This window comes from Hemibagrus wyckioides, linkage group LG06, assembly GCF_019097595.1.
Source record: "Hemibagrus wyckioides isolate EC202008001 linkage group LG06, SWU_Hwy_1.0, whole genome shotgun sequence".
Lineage (NCBI taxonomy): Eukaryota > Metazoa > Chordata > Actinopteri > Siluriformes > Bagridae > Hemibagrus > Hemibagrus wyckioides.
Window position 1 is genome coordinate 27,022,303 of NC_080715.1, and position 27,346 is coordinate 27,049,648.

A 27,346-nucleotide genomic window follows, 5' to 3' on the forward strand; every position below is an offset into this window, starting at 1 on the left:
GTGTGTTTTTATCTTTGTGTATGTGTTTGTGTGTGTGTGTTTTTCTCTGTGTATGTGTTTGTGTGTGTTTTTATCTTTGTGTATGTGTTTCTGTGTGTGTGTTTTTCTGTGTGTATATGTGTTTGTGTGTGTGTTTTTCTGTGTGTATATGTGTTTCTGTGTGTGTGTGTTTTTCTGTGTGTATATGTGTTTGTGTGTGTGTGTTTTTCTGTGTGTATATGTGTTTGTGTGTGTGTTTTTATCTTTGTGTATGTGTTTGTGTGTGTGTGTTTTTCTCTGTGTATGTGTTTCTGTGTGTTTTTATCTTTGTGTATGTGTTTGTGTGTGTGTGTTTTTCTCTGTGTATGTGTTTCTGTGTGTGTGTTTTTCTGTGTGTATATGTGTTTGTGTGTGTGTGTGTTTTTATCTTTGTGTATGTGTTTGTGTGTGTGTTTTTCTGTGTGTATATGTGTTTGTGTGTGTGTTTTTATCTTTGTGTATGTGTTTGTGTGTGTGTGTTTTTCTCTGTGTATGTGTTTGTGTGTGTGTTTTTCTGTGTGTATATGTGTTTGTGTGTGTGTGTTTTTATCTTTGTGTATGTGTTTGTGTGTGTGTGTTTTTCTCTGTGTATGTGTTTCTGTGTGTGTGTTTTTCTGTGTGTATATGTGTTTGTGTGTGTTTTTATCTTTGTGTATGTGTTTGTGTGTGTGTGTGTTTTTCTCTGTGTATGTGTTTCTGTGTGTGTGTTTTTCTGTGTGTATATGTGTTTGTGTGTGTTTTTATCTTTGTGTATGTGTTTCTGTGTGTGTGTTTTTCTGTGTGTATATGTGTTTGTGTGTGTTTTTATCTTTGTGTATGTGTTTGTGTGTGTGTGTTTTTCTCTGTGTATGTGTTTCTGTGTGTGTGTTTTTCTGTGTGTATATGTGTTTGTGTGTGTTTTTATCTTTGTGTATGTGTTTGTGTGTGTGTTTTTCTCTGTGTATGTGTTTCTGTGTGTGTGTTTTTCTGTGTGTATATGTGTTTGTGTGTGTGTGTTTTTATCTTTGTGTATGTGTTTCTGTGTGTGTGTTTTTCTCTGTGTATATGTGTTTGTGTGTGTTTTTATCTTTGTGTATGTGTTTGTGTGTGTGTGTTTTTCTCTGTGTATGTGTTTGTGTGTGTGTGTTTTTCTGTGTGTATATGTGTTTCTGTGTGTGTGTTTTTCTCTGTGTATATGTGTTTGTGTGTGTGTGTTTTTCTCTGTGTATATGTGTTTCTGTGTGTGTGTTTTTATCTTTGTGTATGTGTTTGTGTGTGTGTGTTTTTCTTTGTGTATGTGTTTGTGTGTGTTTTTATCTTTGTGTATGTGTTTGTGTGTGTGTGTTTTTATCTTTGTGTATGTGTTTGTGTGTGTGTTTTTCTGTGTGTATATGTGTTTGTGTGTGTGGGTTTTTATCTTTGTGTATGTGTTTGTGTGTGTTTTTATATCTTTGTGTATGTGTTTGTGTGTGTTTTTATCTTTGTGTATGTGTTTGTGTGTGTGTTTTTCTGTGTGTATATGTGTTTGTGTGTGTGGGTTTTTATCTTTGTGTATGTGTTTCTGTGTGTTTTTATCTTTGTGTATGTGTTTGTGTGTGTGTGTTTTTCTCTGTGTATATGTGTTTGTGTGTGTGTGTTTTTATCTTTGTGTATGTGTTTGTGTGTGTGTTTTTCTGTGTGTATATGTGTTTGTGTGTGTGTGTTTTTATCTTTGTGTATGTGTTTGTGTGTGTGTTTTTCTGTGTGTATATGTGTTTGTGTGTGTGGGTTTTTATCTTTGTGTATGTGTTTGTGTGTGTGTGTTTTTCTCTGTGTATATGTGTTTGTGTGTGTTTTTATCTTTGTGTATGTGTTTGTGTGTGTGTGTTTTTCTCTGTGTATGTGTTTCTGTGTGTGTGTTTTTCTGTGTGTATATGTGTTTGTGTGTGTGTGTTTTTATCTTTGTGTATGTGTTTGTGTGTGTGTTTTTCTGTGTGTATATGTGTTTGTGTGTGTGTGTTTTTATCTTTGTGTATGTGTTTCTGTGTGTGTGTTTTTCTCTGTGTATATGTGTTTGTGTGTGTGTGTATGTTTTTATCTTTGTGTATGTGTTTGTGTGTTTTTCTGTGTGTGTGTGTGTTTTTCTCTGTGTGTATGTGTTTCTGTGTGTGTGTATGTATGTTTTTATCTGTGTATGTGTTTGTGTTTCTGTGTGTGTGTGTCCGTGTGTTTTTCTCTGTGTATGTGTTTGTGTGTGTATGTATGTGTTTGTGTGTATGTTTTTATCTATGTGTATGTTTCTGTGTGTGTGTGTGCTTTTCTCTATGTGTATATGTTTCTCTGTGTGTGTGTATGTATGTGTTTCTGTGTGTGTGTGTGTGTGTATGTATGTTTTTATCTATGTGTATGTTTCTGTTTCTGTGTGTGTGCGTGTGTATGTATGTATGTTTTTATCTATGTGTATGTTTGTGTGTGTGTATGTATGTGTTTCTGTGTTTCTGTGTGTGTGTATGTATGTTTTTATCTATGTGTATGTTTCTGTGTGTGTGTATGTATGTGTTTCTGTGTTTCTGTGTGTGTGTATGTATGTTTTTATCTATGTGTATGTTTCTGTGTGTGTGTATGTATGTGTTTCTGTGTTTCTGTGTGTGTGTATGTATGTTTTTATCTATGTGTATGTTTCTGTGTGTGCTTTTCTCTATGTGTATATGTTTCTCTGTGTGTGTATGTATGTGTTTCTGTGTGTGTGTGTATGTATGTTTTTATCTGTGTATGTTTCTGTTTCTGTGTGTGCTTTTCTCTATGTGTATATGTTTCTCTGTGTGTGTATGTATGTGTTTCTGTGTGTGTGTGTATGTATGTTTTTATCTGTGTATGTTTCTGTTTCTGTGTGTGCTTTTCTCTGTGTATATGTTTCTCTGTGTGTGTGTATGTATGTGTTTCTGTGTGTGTGTGTATGTATGTTTTTATCTGTGTATGTTTCTGTTTCTGTGTGTGCTTTTCTCTGTGTATCTGTTTCTCTGTGTGTGTGTATGTATGTTTTTATCTGTGTATGTTTCTGTTTCTGTGTGTGCTTTTCTCTGTGTATATGTTTCTCTGTGTGTGTGTATGTATGTGTTTCTGTGTGTGTGTGTATGTATGTTTTTATCTGTGTATGTTTCTGTTTCTGTGTGTGCTTTTCTCTGTGTATATGTTTCTCTGTGTGTGTGTATGTATGTGTTTCTGTGTGTGTGTGTGTGTGTGTGTGTGTATGTATGTTTTTATCTGTGTATGTTTCTGTTTCTGTGTGTGTGCTTTTCTCTATGTGTACATGTTTCTCTGTGTGTGTGTATGTATGTGTTTCTGTGTGTGTGTGTGTGTGTGTGTATGTATGTTTTTATCTGTGTATGTTTCTGTTTCTGTGTGTGTGCTTTTCTCTATGTGTATGTTTCTGTGTGTGTGTGTATGTATGTGTTTCTGTGTGTGCGTGTGTGTGTATGTATGTTTTTATCTATGTGTATGTTTCTGTTTCTGTGTGTGTGTGTGTATGTATGTATGTTTTTATCTATGTGTATGTTTCTGTTTCTGTGTGTATGTATGTATGTTTCTGTTTCTGTGTGTGTGTGTGTGTGTGTGTGTATGTATGTATGTTTTTATCTATGTGTATGTTTCTGTTTCTGTGTGTATGTATGTATGTATGTATGTATGTATGTATGTTTTTATCTATGTGTATGTTTCTGTTTCTGTGTGTATGTATGTATGTTTCTGTTTGTGTGTGTGTGTGTGTGTATGTATGTATGTATGTATGTTTTTATCTATGTGTATGTTTCTGTTTCTGTGTGTATGTATGTATGTTTCTGTTTCTGTGTGTGTGTGTGTGTATGTATGTATGTATGTATGTTTTTATCTATGTGTATGTTTGTTTCTGTGTGTTTGTGTGTGTGTGTGTGTATGTATGTATGTATGTTTTTATCTATGTGTATGTTTCTGTTTCTGTGTGTGTGTGTGCTTTTCTCTATGTGTATATGTTTCTCTGTGTGTGTGTATGTTTTTATCTGTGTATGTTTCTGTGTGTGCTTTTCTCTATGTGTATATGTTTCTCTGTGTGTGTGTGTGTATGTTTTTATCTATGTATGTTTCTGTTTCTGCTTTTCTCTATGTGTATATGTTTCTCTGTGTGTGTGTGTATGTTTTTATCTATGTGTATGTATCTGTTTCCGTGTGTGTGTGTGCTTTTCTCTATGTGTATATGTTTCTCTGTGTGTGTGTGTGTGTGTGTGTATGTTTCTGTTTCTGTGTGTGTGTGTGTATGTTTTTATCTATGTGTATGTTTCTGTTTCTGTGTGTGTGTGTGCTTTTCTCTATGTGTATATGTTTCTCTGTGTGTGTGTGTGTGTGTGTGTGTGTGTATGTTTTTATCTATATGTATGTATCTGTTTCCGTGTGTGTGTGTGCTTTTCTCTATGTGTATATGTTTCTCTGTGTGTGTGTGTGTGTATGTTTCTGTTTCTGTGTGTGTGTGTGTGTGTGTGTGTGTGTGTATGTTTTTATCTATGTGTATGTTTCTGTTTCTGTGTGTGTGTGTGCTTTTCTCTATGTGTATATGTTTCTCTGTGTGTGTGTATGTTTTTATCTGTGTATGTTTCTGTGTGTGCTTTTCTCTATGTGTATATGTTTCTCTGTGTGTGTGTGTGTGTGTATGTTTTTATCTATATGTATGTTTCTGTTTCTGCTTTTCTCTATGTGTATATGTTTCTCTGTGTGTGTGTGTATGTTTTTATCTATGTGTATGTATCTGTTTCCGTGTGTGTGTGTGCTTTTCTCTATGTGTATATGTTTCTCTGTGTGTGTGTGTGTGTATGTTTCTGTTTCTGTGTGTGTGTGTGTGTGTGTGTGTATGTTTTTATCTATGTGTATGTTTCTGTTTCTGTGTGTGTGTGTGCTTTTCTCTATGTGTATATGTTTCTCTGTGTGTGTGTGTGTGTGTATGTTTCTGTTTCTGTGTGTGTGTGTGTGTGTGTGTGTATGTTTTTATCTATGTGTATGTATCTGTTTCCGTGTGTGTGTGCGCTTTTCTCTATGTGTATATGTTTCTCTGTGTGTGTGTGTATGTTTCTGTTTCTGTGTGTGTGTGTGTGTGTATGTTTTTATCTATGTGTATGTTTCTGTTTCTGTGTGTGTGTGTGCTTTTCTCTATGTGTATATGTTTCTCTGTGTGTGTGTGTGTGTGTGTGTATGTTTTTATCTATATGTATGTATCTGTTTCCGTGTGTGTGTGTGCTTTTCTCTATGTGTATATGTTTCTCTGTGTGTGTGTGTGTGTATGTTTCTGTTTCTGTGTGTGTGTGTGTGTGTGTGTATGTTTTTATCTATGTGTATGTTTCTGTGTGTGTGCTTTTCTCTATGTGTATATGTTTCTCTGTGTGTGTGTATGTTTTTATCTGTGTATGTTTCTGTGTGTGCTTTTCTCTATGTGTATATGTTTCTCTGTGTGTGTGTGTGTATGTTTTTATCTATATGTATGTTTCTGTTTCTGCTTTTCTCTATGTGTATATGTTTCTCTGTGTGTGTGTGTATGTTTTTATCTATGTGTATGTATCTGTTTCCGTGTGTGTGTGTGCTTTTCTCTATGTGTATATGTTTCTCTGTGTGTGTGTGTGTGTGTATGTTTCTGTTTCTGTGTGTGTGTGTGTGTGTGTATGTTTTTATCTATGTGTATGTTTCTGTTTCTGTGTGTGTGTGTGCTTTTCTCTATGTGTATATGTTTCTGTGTGTGTGTGTGTGTATGTTTTTATCTATATGTATGTTTCTGTGTGTGCTTTTCTCTGTGTATATGTTTCTCTGTGTGTGTGTGTATGTTTTTATCTATATGTATGTTTCTGTTTCTGCTTTTCTCTATGTGTATATGTTTCTCTGTGTGTGTGTGTATGTTTTTATCTATGTGTATGTATCTGTTTCTGTGTGTGTGTGTGCTTTTCTCTATGTGTATATGTTTCTCTGTGTGTGTGTGTATGTTTCTGTTTCTGTGTGTGTGTGTATGTTTTTATCTGTGTATGTTTCTGTTTCTGTGTGTGTGTGTGTGCTTTTCTCTATGTGTATATGTTTCTCTGTGTGTGTGTGTATGTTTTTATCTATGTGTATGTTTCTGTGTGTGCTTTTCTCTATGTGTATATGTTTCTCTGTGTGTGTGTGTGTATATGTATGTTTTTCTCTGTGTGTATGTTTTTCTCTGTGTGTGTATATACGTATGTGTTTGTGTGTAGGTGTTTCTGTGTGTTTCAGTGCATCTGTGTGTTTTTCTCTGTGTATGTGTTACTTTGTGTTTGTGATTCCCTGTGTGTGTGTGTGTGTGCGTTTCTCTGTGTGGGTGTGTGTGTTTCTCTCTGTGTGTGTATGTGCCTGAGGATAAGAGCTGAGAGTGAAGCCTGTTCAGCAGCTGCAGATCTGTGACCCGGTGCAGTGAAATGAGAGAGAGACGTGTGGTATGTACTGCTGTGAGAGAGAAACGTGTGTGGTGTGTGCTGCTGTGAGAGAGAGACACCTGTATGGTGTGTGCTACACACCGGAATGACAGAAATGTGTGAGGGCAGGAGGCAGCTTGTCCAGAAATCACCTCAAACACTGTGGGAGGAGTTCAACAGGCAAGCAGCAAGAGACTTCAACTCCAGCAGCAGGTGTATACACATACATACATACATACACACACACACACACACACATCAGCCACAGCATTATGACCACCTGCCTAATATTGTGTTGGTGCCCTTTTTGCTGCCAAACAGCCCTGACCCGTTGAGACATGGACTCCACTAGGTCCATGAAGATGTGCTGTGGTATCTGGCACCAAGATGTTAGCAGCAGATCCTAGTTGTGAGGTGGGGCCTCCATGGATCGGACTTGTTTGTCCAGCATATCCCACAATGCTTGATTGGATTAAGATCTGGAGAATTTGGAGGACAAGTCAACACCTCAAACTCGTTGTGCTCATCAAACCATTCCTGAACCATTTTTGCTTTGTGGCACCATGCATTATCCTGCTGAAAGGGAATACTGTTTCCATGAAAAGGTGTACATGGTCTGCAACAATGCTAAGTAGGTGGTACGTGTCAAAGTAACATCCACATGGATGGCAGGACCCAAGGTTTCCCAGCAGAACATTGCCCAAAGCATGACACTGCCTCCACTGGCCTGCCTTCTTCCCATAGTGCATCCTGGTGCCATGTGTTCCCCACGTAAGTGACGGACACGCACCCAGCCATCCACGTGATGTAAAAGAAAACATGATTCATCAGACCAGGCCACCTTCTTCCATTCTACCATTTCTGATGCTCATGTGCCCATTGTTGGTGCTTTTGGTGGTGCACAGGGGTCAGCATGGACACCCTGACTGGTCTGCAACTATGCAGCCCCATACGCAACAAACTGTGATGCACTGTGTATTCTGACACCTTTCTATCAGAACCAGCTTTAACTTCTTCAGCAATTTGAGCAACAGTAGCTCGTCTGTTGGATCCGAACACACGGCCAGCCTTCACTCCCCACGTGCATCAATGAGCCTTGGCCACCCATGACCTTGTCGCTGGTTCACCACTGTTCCTTCCTTGGACCACTTTTGATAGATATCACACACATTTCCATATTTCATGTTTCAGAAGCCAGGCAGAAGCACAAGATCAAACTGAATTACATCAAGAGCTGATCAGACTTCACACAAAAGAGAGGACTCACGCTTGTTTAATAACTATTATCACACACACACACACCTCACATCATCTCAAATCACACATACACACACACATACCACATCACATAACACACCTCATATTACACATCACACTCATCACACACACCACATCCTATCACACACATCATATCATACACACACACCTCATATCACACACCACATCACATCACTCAGATCACATCACACACACCATATCACACACCATATCACACACACCTCACATCACATCGCACACATCACATCACACATACACACCACATCCTATCACACACACCATATCATACACACACACCTCATATCACACACCACATCACATCACTCAGATCACATCACACACACCATATCACACACCATATCACACACACCTCACATCACATCACACATACACCTCACTTCACACACACCACATCACATATGCAGCAACGGAGCCTTTTAATCAAGCAGGGTTTCAAAATGCACTGGAAAAAATAAATAAATAAAAACAGCCTGGTGAACACAGACCTGATGCCTCATGCTAGCGGATGCTGTAAGAGACAGAAGATCATGACTCGGGAAATGTTAAGAGATTAGTGCTTCCTACTGAAAACTTCATCTTAAGTCTGATGATTAATGAGTGACTGAGACTGATACAACACCACAGATGAGGAAAGAACAACAGCAAGGTAAATAAATAAGTAAATAAATCATCAGATAATGAATTTAATCCTTATACAAAGCAGCAGCTGATGAACCCACATGACTGACTCTGGCAGCTTGTTACACCGAGCTAGATTAACTCATTTAACTGATTAAGTCTCTGTTTGCAGATTTTTATGCTTGGCAAAATCATTCCTGTAAAATCATTCATTCATGACATTTGAGTGCTCTGGAACAGAAGGGTCATTACCGTCATTTCATAAAACACACGAAATCAGACCGATAGATGAGAAATATTTACACCGGACTCTTGGATGTCAACAGCGCCTACTTCTACACAAACAGAAAGGTGGTCACTCAGGGGTTGTGTGGAACAGAGATCCCTCTCCTTGCTTTCTCTAAACTGTTAGTCCACATGTTTCTTTCCCTCGCTGAAGATCTGATGATGGGATGTTCTATAGCCTCGAGAGGTCTAGCACCGAAATGACAACAAATCTGAGCGACACTGTGGGGAGAATCCGGAGAGGAGCGTCTTCACTCACATACAGGAATTTTATTTTAATATCTTAAACACTGTGGGTCGAGAGAAATCACGAACATCAGGGTTTTTTTTACTTTGAGGAAGGACGTTCATATGGCATGATTTTGGATATACTGATAGCGTATCATGGCATAAAGATTAGTTTGCGATCTCTAAAAACACAGCAGGAATGTTTGGAAGACAAAACTATTCCAGATTAAAGGATATAAGGAGCGCTATAAAAGCAGAGCTGTATTCATACACACACCAATCCACTTTCTACTGCTGCAGCCTGCTGGACTTCCTGTACATCCTGAGTGACAGACGTCTCGTCCAATCAGAGGTAAGAATTCCATTCGCAAACTATACCTACCTTTTCTGGTTTGTCTGATTCATCCTCGTGTTTTCTGATTTGTTATTTTATTTTGCACCTCTCGGCATAATAATGATTTGTAATCTCACTATAAATGATTTATAAACCCACTCTCTGGTATTTATAATGATTTATAATCCCACCTGCTGTATTTATAATGATTTATAATCCCACTCTCTGGTATTTATAATGATTTATAATCCCACTCTCTGGTGTTTATAATGATTAATAATCCCACTCTCTGGTGTTTATAATGATTTATAATCCCACTCTCTGTATTAATAATGATTCATAATCCTACTCTCTGTATTCATAATGATTTATAATCCCACTCTCTGTATTCATAATGATTTATAATCTCACTCTCTGGGGTTTATAATGATTTATAATCCCACTTTATTTGTACTTGCCCTTTTATGGAGTTTTGCGGGCGTTGCAAAATGCAAATGAGCTGCCTCAGGCACTTCCTTTACACTTTACAGATGATCAGTACACACACACATGAGTACCAAGAAAATCAAAAGATAAAAACAAGCAATTTGTTCGCTTAGCTTAAAATTTCTCAATATTTCACGTGACAGGTGACAGGAATCTGAAAGTCTTTCATGTGAATCTTAAGCATTACGAGGTTTTCTGTAACCCCTATGATTATACAGGGTTTTTTTGGTCACACAGCTAATCCCACTGCTTCTGTTTGGTCACGAGAACAAACAGAGCGATGTTGCAATCATCATGTCCTGTGACTGCACTGTGATTTAGTGCTGGAGATTAGAGACCACTGCTGCACCAAACCTGAGCGCAAGTACATACATGATCCAGAGGAACCCCAAGGGGAAGCTTCTCATTCAGCAGGAATGTTAGGAACAAAACACAACTCGACAGTTTGGCCACAACTAGGCTGAAGTCAGGAACAAAAAATGGGCTTGTCTTGGTAGCTGTTACGAGCTACCTGGAATTTTATTGGTGTTGAGAAACTGATGAAGGTTTACTGGGAAAAGATCAACCAGTTACTTACATTAACTTTAAAAGGCTGGACGGTGTTGTCCAGCAGAACGATGTTGCAGAGCACTTCGGTGTGCTGCCTGTCACGTGCCAGCTCCGACGCCCGGACATTGTAGGATCTGCCAGCAGGCAACCGGAAGCGTGAGCTCATTACGCTCCAGCCAGAGTCTGCAAGACAAAACCACACACACACACAGGGCTCAGATCGTATACACCAAATAAATCATCTACATCTTATATAGAATATAGAAACATAGGTCAGAGCTACTGAAGCATGGACAGACAGACAGACAGACAGACAGACAGATAGATAGATAGTTAGACAGTTACCTAAATAGACAGTACATAGATGGATAGGCGGATAGATAGACAGATAGATGGATAGATGAACAGACAGACAGACAGACAGACAGATAGATAGATAGATATCATATGCACTTATCCAGGGCGATTGATAGATAGATAGACAGACAGACCAGCAGATAGATAGTTAGACAGTTACATAGATGGATAGGTGGATAGATAGACGGATAGATAGATAGACAGATAGATAGATAGATAGACAGATAGATAGATAGATAGATAGATAGATAGATAGATAGATAGATAGATAGATAGATAGATAGATAGATAGACGGATAGACAGACAGACCAATAGATAGATAGTTAGTTACATAAATAGACAGTACATAGATGGATAGGTGGATAGATAGATAGATAGATAGATAGATAGATAGATAGATAGATAGATAGATGGATAGATGAACAGACAGACAGACAGACAGACAGACAGACAGACAGATAGACAGATAGATAGATAGATAGATAGATAGATAGATAGATAGATAGATAGATAGATAGATAATCATATGCACTTATCCAGGGCGATTGATAGATAGATAGACAGACCAGCAGATAGATAGTTAGACAGTTACATAGATGGATAGGTGGATAGATAGACGGATAGATAGATAGACAGATAGATAGATAGATAGATAGACGGATAGATAGATAGACAGACAGACCAATAGATAGATAGTTAGACAGTTACATAAATAGACAGTACATAGATGGATAGGCGGATAGATAGACAGATAGATGGATAGATGAACAGACAGACAGACAGACAGATAGATATCATATGCACTTATCCAGGGCGATAGATAGATAGATAGATAGATAGATAGATAGATAGATAGATAGATAGATAGATAGATAGACAGACAGACAGACAGACAGACAGACAGACACTCAGTTGTCCAGCGGCAAAAACAGTCAGATGTGTGAATGCAGTAAAATGGAACACTGATAAGAGATAAGAGTTTTCCTCTTCATGTGCACACCGATGACTCAAAACGCCACACGTGAGAAAAACAAATCCAATCCAACTGGGGCTTAAACTGAAAACAAAAGTAAAAACCATCAGAGGTTTAGTCTAGCTGGGAATACTAATGTTTCAGGAAGCTCTGCTAATCCCGGATTACACGAACTCTTTCGCTCACAAGCCAGATTTCTGCACTGAAGATGCACAGAGAGGCCATGCCACTGATGTTTTCCCATAACCTGTGAGCAGATACAAGGAGATCCTGCTTCATCTGGAGTGTATCCCAGGCACACTTGGTGTGATCGGGAATACACCCTGGATATGACATCGCTTCTTCATAATAAACATCATGTGCAAGAAAATGAATAAACCACGCTCAGGATCAACCCTGGCGCTGTAAGGTACAGCGCACAAATTATTATTATTATTATTATTATTATTATTATTATTATTATTATTAATTAACTATAACTTGCTCAGAAGAGCTCATCGTGTCTCAGTATTTGGTTTCTGCTAATCAGAGCAGCAGGACGTATATCTAAAAGCGAGGAAATGTTTAGAGCCAATCAGATTGCATACTTCATGATTCTAAAGCATGCAGCCAGAAAAGTAAACAAAATAAAAAGATCAGACACCATGAGAACAAAGCTTTACTACTGAAGCTTTAACATTGATGGGTTGAAATCTGAAAAGCTAGTTTCATGCTAAATTTGATTCGGCTCCCTACTCGAGGCGATTCTGTTACACAAACCTGTCCTGAACAATGACATTAACAGCTATGACAAGCTGCAGAAGAATACTGGTAGCTGTATTTATCTTGGATTAACCTTTCGCGCGGTCATCCAGCCGTGTACAAATCTCTCACATCTCCGGCCTGCTCTTCCTGTGGAGCTCAGGACGTCTCATCTTGCAAAATCTGTCATGCTTCTAATCTGCTGTACGGTGTGGTGAGGCAGTTCAAATAAAAGTCAGGCAGATGGATTGTTGCACCAAGCCACACACACACACACACACACACACACACACACCAGACAAATTGTCATGTTCATGAACCGTCACACAACTCTGAACCATCTGTGACCTCATATGACCTGCATCTTCAACCAGGTTATAATGGAACTGGACACTTTTTGCCCTTTGGTTCCTTTCTTGCAACACAATGTCCTCGACCCTGCTGTTTAAGCGTACTGGCACGCCAGTGTGTTGCGGAATGCTTTACAATCAGCGATGGCAGTCTGTGGGTTCGGCTGCAGAGTGAGGCCCATGCTCCCCTGACCTACTTACAGCTTCACGCTGCTCTGAATCCCAATAGCGCTATTCCTCAGTGAAAGAGCTTCAAAAAAAAAAAAAAAAAGTGTCATGCTGCTATGTTTGTGTATATAGAGGCATGTGTGTACATATAGACATGGGGGAAAAAAGCATAACCTCCTTAAATTCTTCAAAGGCTGAAAAATAATTGGTTGGTCCTCAGCAACTTCTATAAACACGTAATAAGTACTCCATATACCTCAGTACCATGCAGAACCACCTTCAGCAACAATAACATGAAGTAATGCTTTTCTATATTAGTTAATTAATCCATCATCATTCTGGAGAAATTTCATTGAAGCGCCACACGGGCATGAGGAAGAACCACACAGGTGTGAAGAAGAACCACATGGGCACGAGGAATAACCACACGGGCGCGAGGAATAACCACACGGGCGCGAGAAATAACCACACGGGCGCGAGGAAGAACCACACGGGCGCGAGGAAGAACCACACGGGCGCGAGGAAGAACCACACGGGCGCGAGGAAGAACCACACGGGCGCGAGGAAGAACCACACGGGCGCGAGGAAGAACCACACGGGCGCGAGGAAGAACCACACGGGCGCGAGGAAGAACCACACGGGCGCGAGGAAGAACCACACGGGCGCGAGGAAGAACCACACGGGCGCGAGAAATAACCACACGGGCGCGAGGAAGAACCACACGGGCGCGAGGAAGAACCACACGGGCGCGAGGAAGAACCACACGGGCGCGAGGAAGAACCACACGGGCGCGAGGAAGAACCACACGGGCGCGAGGAAGAACCACACGGGCGCGAGGAAGAACCACATGGGCGTGAGGAAGAACCACATGGGCGTGCAGAACCAAATGGGCATAAAGAAGAACTACACGGGAGTGAGGAAGAACCACCTGGGCATGAGGAAGAACCACACAGGTGTAAGGAAGAAGCACATGGGAATGAGGAAGAAGCACATGGGAATGAGGAAGAACCACACGGGCATGAAGATGAACTACAGGGTCGTGAGGATGAACCACATGGATGTGAGGATGAACCATATGGGAGTGAGGAAGAACCACCTGGGCATGAAGAAGTCTGTCCAATATCCACTATCTGGTCAGCAACCGTACCGATCTCAGCGCTTGAGATGTTTTTTAAAGGCTGTGTTTTGAAAAACCGCTAAAAATCTAGAAAATATCATTGATCAAGCAAATAACTTAACCTCTACAGCGACGATGTACGATTCACCATGACCATGCTCTGTATGCTGATTTTTGAATTTTTCCCCACATGCTATTACTCTGACAAATCATTAGAGCAACTCAACACACACACACACAACCTCCTCTACTCTAAAGGAGAAACCAACACGGCGATCAATATCCCGTAAGCTCATTCTTCGCTTTTCATTAGCGCCGAGATGATTCCCTGGAGAAGGGAAAGAAGGTCGTAAAAGGCGTTTGAGCGGAGCATGGTGTAACAGGAGCTACATGCTGGGAGAACTCAGCAGAGCTCTTCACGGTTTAACCTGCAGCCTCCAGATCAATAGGAAACCACGGAGAAGATGTAAAGCGGAGCCTCAGCACGTGTGACTTCGATTACATCCCTCCTTGGGATCTTGTGCAAGAGATGGAGTGTGGATAGCTGACCGTTCTCATGATCAAGCCTCACAAGAATGTTGTTGGAAATGGTCCGTTATGAGATGGAAAATATCTACATAGTAGATATTAGTAATAGTTCTACAGAGTACCGTGTACATTATATATATAGTACCATATTGTTTCAAATATATTTATCTAAAATGTATTAATCTACATCTATTTAGTTTCACTCTGTGATAATCTGAACTCTCATATCCCATCTTTGGACAGTTGGGGTCAGAGAACATGGTCAGCCATGACAGCCATACAGCGCCCCCGGAACCAGAGAGGGTTAAATGCCTTGCTTATGGGCCCAATGGCACCAGCTTGGCAGTGCTGGAGCTTGAACCCTGAACTTTTATTAACCACTTCAGCTACCACCTTTCAGCTATACATGGGGCAGACGTAGCTCAGGTGGTTGCTGATTGGAAGATCAGGGTTCAAGATCCAGCACTGCCAAGCTGGTGCCATTGGGCCCATACGCAAGGCATTTAACCCTCTCTGGTTCCGGGGGCGCTGTATCATGGCTGACCCTGTGCTCTGACCCCAACCTTCAAAGCTGGGACATGTAAAGGATGTCTTCATCATCCAAGACAATATAGTGACCCTGAAGGTGGAGGCAGTTTCAGCTTGAGGGACTGGGACCTCTGCATGGCTACAGGAGGATGTTTATACGGTTTGATGCTGACCATAGCAATGGTCAGAGAGGTGCAGTTAAGTCTGGATCCAGCAGGTGTGGAGGAAAGACGAGGGAGAAGGTTGTGGAGGAGAGTGAGAGAAAATGGGTTTTTGTTATGTCGAGGAAATTAAGAAAAAAAATATATAATACTGCAAGTGACCATGCATTATTATTAATTTTTTCTTAATTTTCTTCTGCTATACTCTTTGGATCATGTATGTTTGAATGACTCTGTAAACAGGAAATGAATAACTGAGGTTTCTATCAGTTATACATGAAATCCTGCTTGGAGGCTTATGGGATTTCGAGCAGGCCAAGAGGAGCCCAGGTGCATCATGGGAAGCAGAAATCCTAGACTAGCATGTAACTCTGCAGTCTGTGCTCATTATTTGCTTGAAGCAAATTTTGTTTCAGGAAGATAAACACAGACTTTTCCTTTCCTTATGCAGCGTGTGCCAAGCGCACATAAATAGTGTGTGTTTTTCAGGCAGGAGGATGTTTCTCCCACTCAGGTGAGTGGACACACACACACACACACACACACACACACCCTATCCACAGGAGCTCGTAATCAGATCTCAGCAGAACAAACACCTCTACGTTTTTGCAGCCTCTGGCTATGTTTGACAACTGAACCACTGAAGAAACTACTGAAGAAAATTCAGTAATAGAACGTTTTTTTCTGACCGATGTTCCTTCCGTCCGACTAGTCAGCTTCAAAAACGGATTAAACAATCTTTTTCCATAGTGAACATTCTGCAATTAAATAAACAATAATAAATAAAATTAAAAAAAATAAATAACAATAAAGCTGAAATCAGTTATTCAGTAAAAGATATTTTCCTTCCTTTTCTTTTCAGTGTTCCAGAAATCTGTTTTAGTAAATATTAGAAAAAATGATTAAAAAAAAAAATTAAAAATAGAAAAAAAATGCAAATAAAAAAATATTAAATATTAAAATAATATAGAAATAAAAAAACAAAAAAATAAAATCCAAAAATATAAGAAATTATATTATACAAAATATTATAATAATAAGTAAAATAAAATGATGTAATAAATAAAAAATATACAAAATTATTTCATACAAAATATTATAATAAAAATACATAACAAATTAAACAAAGTTTTATTATTTTTTTTTCCCCCCATGCAGCACTCATGCTCTGATCATCACATCATTTTTGCAGAAAGCTCTTCAAATGAGCATCCTGACATACTATTCCACTCATACAGCGCATCACTAATCTCAGTATGGTCTGTCAGCGTTCTCCAAACTCATAACATCTTCTCCAGCGTGACATGGTTGTAGAGATGAGCACCCATGAGCCCCAGCTGAACCTCATGGTCCTGAAGAGTAGGAGTAAGCATCAAACGTTATGCTGATCTCCTTATCTGTTTTATTCACAGAGCCACGGCAAACTCATCGGCAAGCCATGAAACCACTGTGACAGCCGTGCGCACTCAATCCCATAATCTCACAGGTCTGAAATACTCCAGACTGAAGCGCAGGGGGACTTCACACACTTGGTTACTCAGCAGTTTAGTTTGGCTCTAGGTCAGCATTTCCTTCACTGCTATACGACGGGATTGCTGATGATGTCATGTTCAACAGTCCAGCGTTTAACACAACTGGTATATTTCCAAAAAAATTTACCTTTAAAAATCACAGCAGTTGTATGTTATCTGTTGTAGAAGTTTGTATCAAACAATAGCTGGCTTTTAATCCACCATCCACATCTGGAACATTTGACGATCCTGTAGCTAAAGAAGTCTAACGGTGCATTCAAGTCATGTCGGAAAGATTGTATTTACGAGTTGAATGGCTCCACTAAGTAGTAATTACAAGGTTTTCTTTTCTTTGAGCTCAGACTGCATCGATCAGAAAACACGGCGGAATAAAAGGAGGCAATGTCTGAAGTTGAAGCTAAACATTTTCTCGCCGCAGAAGCTGATTTCAGTTATTTGGTTTATTGAACCACATCAAGCTGGTTAACATTTCACATCTACAGAAGAGAAATGATTTTATAAATTGATTAAAAAGGTTAAGAAACGAACCAGGTCTGATGCTCATTCTCAGTTCTGAGTTTAAAATCCTTGCTGGGGTTTTTTTGTAGTTAATAAAGAGACCTTACACCTCCATCTCCAACTTGATCGCACTTTATGTCATAATTCCGACTTCCCAACTCGTAAACTTCCCAGGAGGATCTGACTGTGCAGCATGTCATTCACTCACCGCTGACAAAAACTCTAACAAATATTTACAGACGGGATTCTGAGAACTTTTCCAGTGACGGGATCTTGTTCCGAAAAGCTCATTGTGTCTCTGTGTTTGTTTTCCCGCTGGGATCCTGAATGGCCCAAGGCTTGCTGTTTAACAAGCTTCACTCTATACTGTAGCACTGACGAGGTATAAAGGTGTAATAGCTTCTAAAACAACTTCATATCGGTGAGTAAAACCGCCCCTGCTGGATCACAGGCCTGACGTCCACCTCTAGACTTCAGCTCAGATAATTAGAAGAAGAAGAAGAAAAAGCTGAGGTCAGAGCACAGGGTCAGTCATGATGAAGCAGACAGGGGAGAAGGTCAATGCTCCTTGATCTAGTGGCAGAATGGCAGTGCTGAGGCTTTAACCCCCAAACTTTCTGCTCAGTAACCTAGATCTGTAACCACTGAGCCGCCACTGCCCATTAGTCGCCCCTGAGCAATTTTTTTCCCAGCATTTATAAAGCCATTAAGCAAAAGCATCGTGATCCCTCCAAATTTTGTAATTCTGTTCATGTAATCACATCTGCTGTTTTGCAGTAGGAATAAAATGTTCACTAAATAATCCGGTCTGGTTTACAGTCAGTTACAGCTACAATGGTGTCCGGCTGCTTACTCTGGACACGGCTGTGTGAGTGGTCAGGCTTTAAAACAACCAATTTCTGTAGGATTTAGAGCTTAGAGCTAGGATTCAGAGCTGGGTTTATTAAAATAATTGCTTTCTGGATTCTTCTCTAGTCTTTAAATTTACACAGCATTAGTATTTACTTATTATTTAAATCAATAAATAAGTAAGAAATATGATATTACATTGTAAAGAAAACATGTTCAGATGGTTCAGTATTTCAAAAAAAGTAAAACGGTCAGTTCATGATGCTTGGAGACTATGATGCACACTTTTGTATCTGAAGTTAGACAGTAGGTTTGCTGACACAGCAGAGCTGCATTTACAACCATCATCTATTTACACTGAAAGACAGCAAAACAGTCTGTGAGGGAATATAGTACATCACAGTGACCAAGCCTAATAAACAAACAAACAAACAAATAAACAAACAGATTCATATTTTTTGAGAGTACTTAAGAATCAATCCATTATCTTGATCTATCTAAACGTCATCCATCCATCCATCCATTATCCTGATGCATCAAGGATCCATCCATCCATCAAGAATCCATTATCTTGGTCTATCTAAAAGTCTTCCATCCGTCAATTATCCTGATGCAGCAAGAATCCATCCATCCATCCATCATCCTGATCCATCAAGAATCCATCCATCCATCATCCTGGTCCATCAAGAATAATAATAATAATAATAATAATAATAATAATAATAATACATTTTATTTATAGGCGCCTTTCTCAACACCCAAGGAAACCGAACAATGAGTTACAAAACAAAGCACATAGAAACAATACGACAAAAACAAGCAACAATAACAAAAAAATACAGAAGACTGTGACTGTGTGAGAGGGCAAGTAAGATTTAGGAAGAGTAAGCAAGCTTAAACAGGTGAGACTTGAGTCTAGATTTAAAGATAGACAGAGAGTCAAGGTTACGGATGTCTGGAGGTAAAGAGTTCCAGAGCCGGGGAGCAGAGCAACAGAAAGCCCTCTGCCCCATGGTGGCGAGACAAGCAGAAGGCACAGAAAGATGAAGAGAAGAGGCAGATCTAAGGGAACGAGAGGGAACATGAATATGGAGAAGATCAGACAAGTAAGAAGGGGCAAGATTGTGAATAGCTTTAAAAGTGAGAAGAAGAACCTTAAAGTCTGTGCGAAGCTTCACCGGAAGCCAGTGAAGCTGCTGCAGAACCGGAGTGATGTGGTGAAATGAAGGAGTTTTAGTGATGATACGAGCTGCTGAGTTTTGAACCAGTTGAAGTTTAAGAAGAGATTTATGAGAGAGACCAAAAGAAGGGAGTTACAATAGTCAATATGTGAGGTAACAAGATTGTGAACAAGAATAGCAGTAGCATTCTGTGTAAGGGAAGGACGAAGAATCCATCCATCCATCCATCCATTATCCTGGTCCATAAAGAATCTATCCATCCATCCATTATCCTGGTCCATAAAGAATCTATCCATCCATCCATTATCCTGGTCCATAAAGAATCTATCCATCCATCCATCCATCCATCCATCCATCCATCATCTTGGTCTATCAATAATCCATCCATCCATTATCCTGGTCCATTGAGAATCCATCCATCCATCCATCCATTATCCTGGTCCATAAAGAATCTATCCATCCATCCATCCATCCATCATCTTGGTCTATCAATAATCCATCCATCCATTATCCTGGTCCATTGAGAATCCATCCATTCATCCATTATCCTGGTCCATCAAGAATTCATCCATCCATCCTCCTGATCCATCAAGAATCCATCCATCCATACATCCATCCATTCTCCTGTTTCTTAGAAAATCCATCCATCCATCCATCCATGAACGCATGCTCCTGGTCCATCAGGAATCCATTCTTCCATTATCCTTGTCCATCAAGAATCCACCCATCCATCCTCTTGATCCATCAAGAATTCAATCATCCATCCATCCATCCATCCATCCATCCATCCATTAATTATCATGATCCATCAAGAAAACATCTATTCATGCATTTTCTGTACCACTTATCCTACACAGGACCACGGGAAACCTGGAGCTTTCCCTGGAGCTACTGGATGGGGTGCCAATACATCGCAGGACATAATCTCTCTCTCTCTCTCTCTCTCTCTCTCTCACACACACACACACACAAACACACACACACACACACACACACACTCAAACCTGAGAACCCACAGGAAACCCTGAAAATTCCATACAAACTCCGTCCATGCAGGTCAGAGGTGAGAATCAAACCCCCAACCCCAGAGGCAGACGTGTTACCCTTTAAGCTCTGTGCCCTCACACATCAGGGGTCTAATCTAACCTAATCTAATCTAAAGGGATTTCCACTTTTCTGTATGCTGTACTGTAACCATGAGACTTCCTGAATAACCTAAACTCCAAATCTTCAGCTACATAAGCACTGGGAAAGTCGATTATTCCTGCCTCAGGCTCAGAGTTCCCAGGATAAGATCTGGATTCACCTGGACCCTGAGCAGGACTAAGGAGGTTAATGAAAATGAAAGAATGAATGAACGAACAAGTGCATGATGTCAGCTGTGAATTTCTGGTAGATTAGATGATGAGAATACAGCAGTACTGCAATATGCTCACAGGGTGTGTGTGTGTGTGTTCTTGTCATGTCTCAAGTTACACAACACGTGAGGTGGCATGCCTTGAATGCATGAGGACACATTTTGCGCTTGTTCTTTCCTTCCTAATGTGAAAACTTCATTCATTAAGACTTTAACCATCATCATTAACACTGAATAAACAGTGACAGAGGAGAAAGAAGAAGAAGAAGAAGAAGAAGAAAAAAAGAAGGCGAGCTATTTTGGTTCTCGGTCTGAAACACGCTGCAAAGTTGCCAAAGGAAGGCAGCAGGAAGTGTTTGGCCTGCAATTACGGAGAAAAAGCTCACGCTGCTCTACTGTGGGGTCGAGAAACGTCTCTGAAATACGCAAATTCTCACCAGGGTTAATTCTACTGAGACTATTTATTTTTTGCCATTTCTATTCTAGTCACATTCCACCCCCATGAGGAATACACACACACACACACACACACAATAAAGATGAATGAAATCATGTCTCCAGCTGCTATGAGGTACAGAAGCTCTTAGATCTTCATCACTGATCTGGGTTCTGTTCTGTTTCGTTCTTTACAGCGTGTTTATTCTCCACGTGTTAGTGCAGCAGGGTTAGAGTTACAGTCCACAGCTCGTTACAAAAAAAGAAACAGCATCTGTTTGAGTGCAGCAGTGACCTTTGCTGACTCGTGAATGCGTGTGTGTGTGTGTGTGTGTGGAAACCTCACACGCTACAGTAAGCTCTCTCTAAAACGACGCCTGGAGCAGGCAACAGGACATGCTCGACATATTTCACAGGTTACTCATCAGTAGGGAGAATAAACACATTCGTATTCCCGAGATCCGCCCCTTACCTGAGTGAACACCCTCACCTGGATTCTACAGAATTCTAACCAGAAGCATCATAGTAACTCACAACACACACTCTTTCCACACACCCGCCACTGATTTTACTGTAAGAAGAGTATAGCCTCATCGTTCCGCTATCGCTATGGTGCCATCCTGAAAATGACGAGTTTCCTTTCGAGTCCGGTTCCTCTGGTTCGTGCCAGGTTTTTCCTGGTTTTGCCGTGCGCTTGTTGTTAAGGAGCTAAATATAAATCGACATCCGGATTTCTGTAAAGCTGCTTTGTGACAACGGGCATCGTTAATAGCGCTGGGTAAAAGATAAAGCATTCATTCAGAATGAGCAGGAGATGTTTTTGTTTGCTGGTTTTAAAGAGAGAATGAAAATAAAATAAAATAAAATAAAAAAAATAAACAATAATACTAATCAAACTTTTGGTCACTACAACAGATCCTTAAGATGAACCTTAAGGTACCACTGGTATAGTCCAGAAAACCAGGGACTAAAAAAATATTGCAGAGAAAGTAAATAAATAATTTTTTTTTAAAAATAAGTTTATAAATAAATCAATCAATATTTAAAAAAAAAGTTTACAAATAAATATTAAAAAAAAAGTTTATAAATAAATAAACACATACATATTTTTTAAAATAAGTTTATAAACAAATAAATAAATATTACCCTAAAGCATTTCATTTTTTTTAATGAAGTGCTCAATCAGTTAATAACATTTGTCCATTACAGTCTGATTCCATAAAAGAATAATGAGAATATCGGCTATTAACTAGTGGATATTGGAAAGACATAAAGTAAAGATAAAAAATATTTTTTCTAAGATTTTTCTAAGCAACAAATCGCACGGCAAAGTAGAAGAACGCTCTGACGACATTAAACACACACACACACACACACGTGTTTCTGGTTAGGTTTTTATGTATATATACACACTATGTTGCTACAAGCATGGGAAACCCTCATGTGTCAAGAACTTTTAGATGTTTATATCAATCTACAAGAGCTCGAATGTTAAAATATCATTTCTATTAAAAAAAACAATTATTTCTAATTTGTTTGTGAGAAGGAATAGAAATTCTATTTTTTATTGAATCAAAAACTGAGTCTAACTCTGTCTAACTCTTTTAAGCCACGGTCCTGATTTCTCAAACCATCCTAATTTCCATTCCCTGTAGTTATCGTGCATGAAAACAAAAAAACGTCACGTCACACAACAAACACCAGACTAAAAATGAGCAAAATCAGAAAAAAAGCTCAATTTTCCTGTCATCTCAGAATCTTTGGAAATGTTCTGCCTCGACCCGGACGCAGACATCCTACATCTCTTTTCATCTTTTCTGCAAGTTTTTGCTTTCTTGCTTCACTTGAATAGTCATATGAGGAAAAAAACAAGCTGTTCTCAGTAATAAAAAAAAAATGAATAAAGAAGTTGCCTCTGAAACCAACATGTGTCTCTGACTGTCAGAATATAAAACTGTTATAAAATAAATGAACCACTTATACGAGATTCGGCTCTTTCTGCCTCTGCTGTGAAAATAATTGAGAGTTTAATAGAGCACTTTGGTAGAATTTCATGAGATAACTTTATTCCACCATATTGCTGTGGTTCAACCCAACCGAAAGACTTCCCGATAACGCAGAGAGAAAGAACGGCTTTGAGATTTTAGACGTTTTCAGGATTGCCACGTCAGCAGTTAGCTGTAAATCCTTTTGTAGTCATGGCAAACACAATAATCTTCCATCCTGTAACACCTAAGCAGCTTCTCCTCAGTAAAGAGAAGCTGTCCAAACAGCATTACTCCTACAGGACGTGTCTCTTCTTGACCACTGCTCTCTCCATTTGGATGAAGTGAGCGTGGAAGCTCTCTTTTCTTGGTCTAGTTTGCGACTAAAATGCTTGAATCGTCACATTAAGGTACAGGTCAATGGAATAGATCCAAGTGGACAATCTTCCTCCAGCAAAAAGATGTATGAAATGCTCAGTGAAGACGCAGTCATAACTCCATGGGTCAGTGCTATATGTTTCAGATGTCTGATGTCGTCGTGAAAGAGCCCTTGACGTCTAGTTCAAGAACGCAAGCTTTCTGAATAGACAGTAAATACACAGACTTGAGCAAGGTCCTTAACCCTCAGGTGTATATTAAAATGAGATAAAATGTAAGTTGTCCTGGATCAGGGTGTCTGTTAAATACCAGAAATGTAAATGTAAATGAATATATCACTGCATAAGTAGCGTAATCTTTCAGAACTGCCACAAAGCAACACATCTGAATTGCATATTACGAACCACACAGAAAATCTCATCGCGTTGTCGGGTTTAATTAGTGACCTCTACTAGTGCTAATGCATTTAATCTCGAGGCAACAACACAAGAATGCTGTACAATCCTGGACAACACAAGTGTCTACAAAACTACTAGTGATTTAAATCCAAATCAAAACATGATATCAGTTAGTGTAACAAGTAATTTCACCAAGAACAAGAGCATGAGAACTCATTTTCAACTGATTACCTGTACGTTATATGATATTATACACAGCAGCATGGACGTAAGGAAAAACAAGCCCTGATTGGCCATGAGGAACTCTACAGTGTGCTTGCTCAGTAGTTCAGGCCTCCTGTCTTGAAGTGGGCAGGTGTTCACACTCACAAATGTCCAAGCACCTGCCTTCTACAACCACCCCCCACCCTCCTCAAACCACCCCACTGACCAACCACCAGCTCTGCATGCCTCCAGCTGAGGTGTGTGCCAGCGTGAGCCAGGCCACTGCAGGACATCCTCCTCCAACAGCTGACCCCCCCAAACCCAGCTACCACATGCTGCTGCACTAAATTAACCCCCTTACATGGGCTGACATGGGCGCTGGACTCTCAGCTCTGTTCAAATCATCCGTTAAATCAAAGAGACTATTTACATATTTATCTGCATTTTCATTGCACAATTTCTACTATTTGCATTTCTGGTAGATGCTAAACGGCATTTCGTTGCTATGTACCTGTACTTTATAATGACAATAAAATTGTATCTATCTATCTATCTATCTATCTATCTATCTATCTATCTATCTATCTATCTATCTATCTATCTATCCATCTATTCGTCTGTTTGTCTATCTAACCATCTATCCGTTTGTCTATCTGTCTGCTGGCCTATCTGACTATCTATCTATGTCTATCTACCCTATGTCTACTAATCAGTTCATAATTCATCTGATCGCTTAGTGAGAACGCTAAATATCTTAACAGATACATCTCAACTGGAATAAAGTAAAGTCATGACAGTTCAGGCAAACTCAATTTCCACCAGACTGCAGAAGTTAATAACGCATCGTTAATAATCTGTTAAACCAAGAGATTTAATAGCGTCATTAAAACCTCCAATCGAATTACTTTCACTTGATAAATTACACGAGCGAGGCGGATGCATGCTGAGTTTTAATGGTGAATTACGGATAGCTAGACGAGATGACGGAAAGGGACAGGATGCAAAAATATGACAAAAGTGCCACATTTGAGATTTCTGGGACAGAAATGTAAAGTTTCTTGTAAAGTGTAATGTTCTGGTAAAACAGAACAGAGCAGTTATAAGCTCAGATGTCAGGACTGTTGCCTACTCTGAGGAGTCTGACCTTTTGCTCGAGAAATGATCAATTTTCATGTGGATTCTGTTGATATCTATCTATCTATCTATCTATCTATCTATCTATCTATCCATCTATCCATCTATCCATCTATCCATCTATCCATCTGTCTGTATGTCAGATAAATAAACAGACATACAGATAGATAAATAAACAATCTGTCTATCTGTCTACCTATCGATCCATCTATCTATCTGTAAAGTTTTTTCCTCACTGTGTTTAAAATTAATAACTGCATAAACAAAAGCAGTAACATTTTGCAGGCCGAGACTCCACCCACTTCCACAACCAGAACAAACAAAAACAAACAAATAATTCAACTGAGGTTCTCCTAGGGTTCCTTCAGCCTGAATTTCAAAACCATTGGTCAGCTTTGTGCTGTTACAATACGTCACACGACACGCCCACTGGTGTTACCGTGACAATCATCTATAATCCAACTAAAATTTAAATTCCATACTCCATTTCTAGAAGAGCTTTCAGATCCGGTGAATAAATCCATGTAAATCTTTTAGAAACTCTTCTGCTGAATCATACACACCTTACCCTACTCCTGGACTGCATACTATACTCCTGCTGGATCACACCAGATTACACTCCCACTGGAACGCCAACTACACTGCTCTCCTGCTGGATCATACACACACACACACTCCTACTGGATCACACACCAGATTACACTCCCACTGGAACACCAGCTACACTGCTCTCCTGCTGGATCACACACACACACACACTCCTACTGGATCACACACCAGATTACACTCCCACTGGAACACCAGCTACACTGCTCTCCTGCTGGATCACACACACACACACTCCTACTGGATCACACACCAGATTACACTCCCACTGGAACACCAGCTACACTGCTCTCCTGCTGGATCACACACACACACACTCCTACTGGATCACACACCAGATTACACTCCCACTGGAACACCAGCTACACTGCTCTCCTGCTGGATCACACACACACACACACTCCTACTGGATCACACACCAGATTACACTCCCACTGGAACACCAGCTACACTGCTCTCCTGCTGGATCACACACACACACACTCCTACTGGATCACACACCAGATTACACTCCCACTGGAACACCAGCTACACTGCTCTCCTGCTGGATCACACACACACACACTCCTACTGGATCACACACCAGATTACACTCCCACTGGAACACCAGCTACACTGCTCTCCTGCTGGATCACACACACACACACTCCTACTGGATCACACACCAGATTACACTCCCACTGGAACGCCAACTACACTGCTCTCCTGCTGGATCATACACACACACACACTCCTACTGGATCACACACCAGATTACACTCCCACTGGAACACCAGCTACACTGCTCTCCTGCTGGATCACACACACACACACACACACACACACTCCTACTGGATCACACACCAGATTACACTCCCACTGGAACACCAGCTACACTGCTCTCCTGCTGGATCACACACACACACACACACACACTCCTACTGGATCACACACCAGATTACACTCCCACTGGAACGCCAACTACACTGCTCTCCTGCTGGATCACACACACACACACACACACACTCCTACTGGATCACACCAGATTACACTCCCACTGGAACACCAGCTACACTGCTCTCCTGCTGGATCATACACACACACACACTCCTACTGGATCACACACCAGATTACACTCCCACTGGAACGCCAACTACACTGCTCTCCTGCTGGATCACACACACACACACTCCTACTGGATCACACACCAGATTACACTCCCACTGGAACACCAGCTACACTGCTCTCCTGCTGGATCACACACACACACTCCTACTGGATCACACACCAGATTACACTCCCACTGGAACACCAGCTACACTGCTCTCCTGCTGGATCACACACACACACACACACTCCTACTGGATCACACACCAGATTACACTCCCACTGGAACACCAACTACACTGCTCTCCTGCTGGATCATACACACACACACACTCCTACTGGATCACACACCAGATTACACTCCCACTGGAACACCAGCTACACTGCTCTCCTGCTGGATCACACACACACACACACTCCTACTGGATCACACACCAGATTACACTCCCACTGGAACACCAGCTACACTGCTCTCCTGCTGGATCACACACACACACACTCCTACTGGATCACACACCAGATTACACTCCCACTGGAACACCAGCTACACTGCTCTCCTGCTGG

The 27,346-nt window shown here is 40.2% G+C and overlaps 1 protein-coding gene across 2 annotated transcripts in view; it reads right to left on the reverse strand.

Moving 5' to 3' along the window:
• The window catches only part of ptpn4a (protein tyrosine phosphatase non-receptor type 4a), a 70,955-nt gene that overhangs the window by 39,066 nt on the left and 4,543 nt on the right, over nucleotides 1–27,346 (reverse strand). For both annotated transcript variants that reach the window (XM_058392354.1, XM_058392352.1), the window contains exon 2: nucleotides 10,244–10,398. In XM_058392354.1, the coding sequence (XP_058248337.1) occupies nucleotides 10,244–10,381 (138 nt within the window). In that variant the 5' untranslated portion in view covers nucleotides 10,382–10,398. The remainder of the gene's footprint in view (nucleotides 1–10,243; nucleotides 10,399–27,346) is intronic.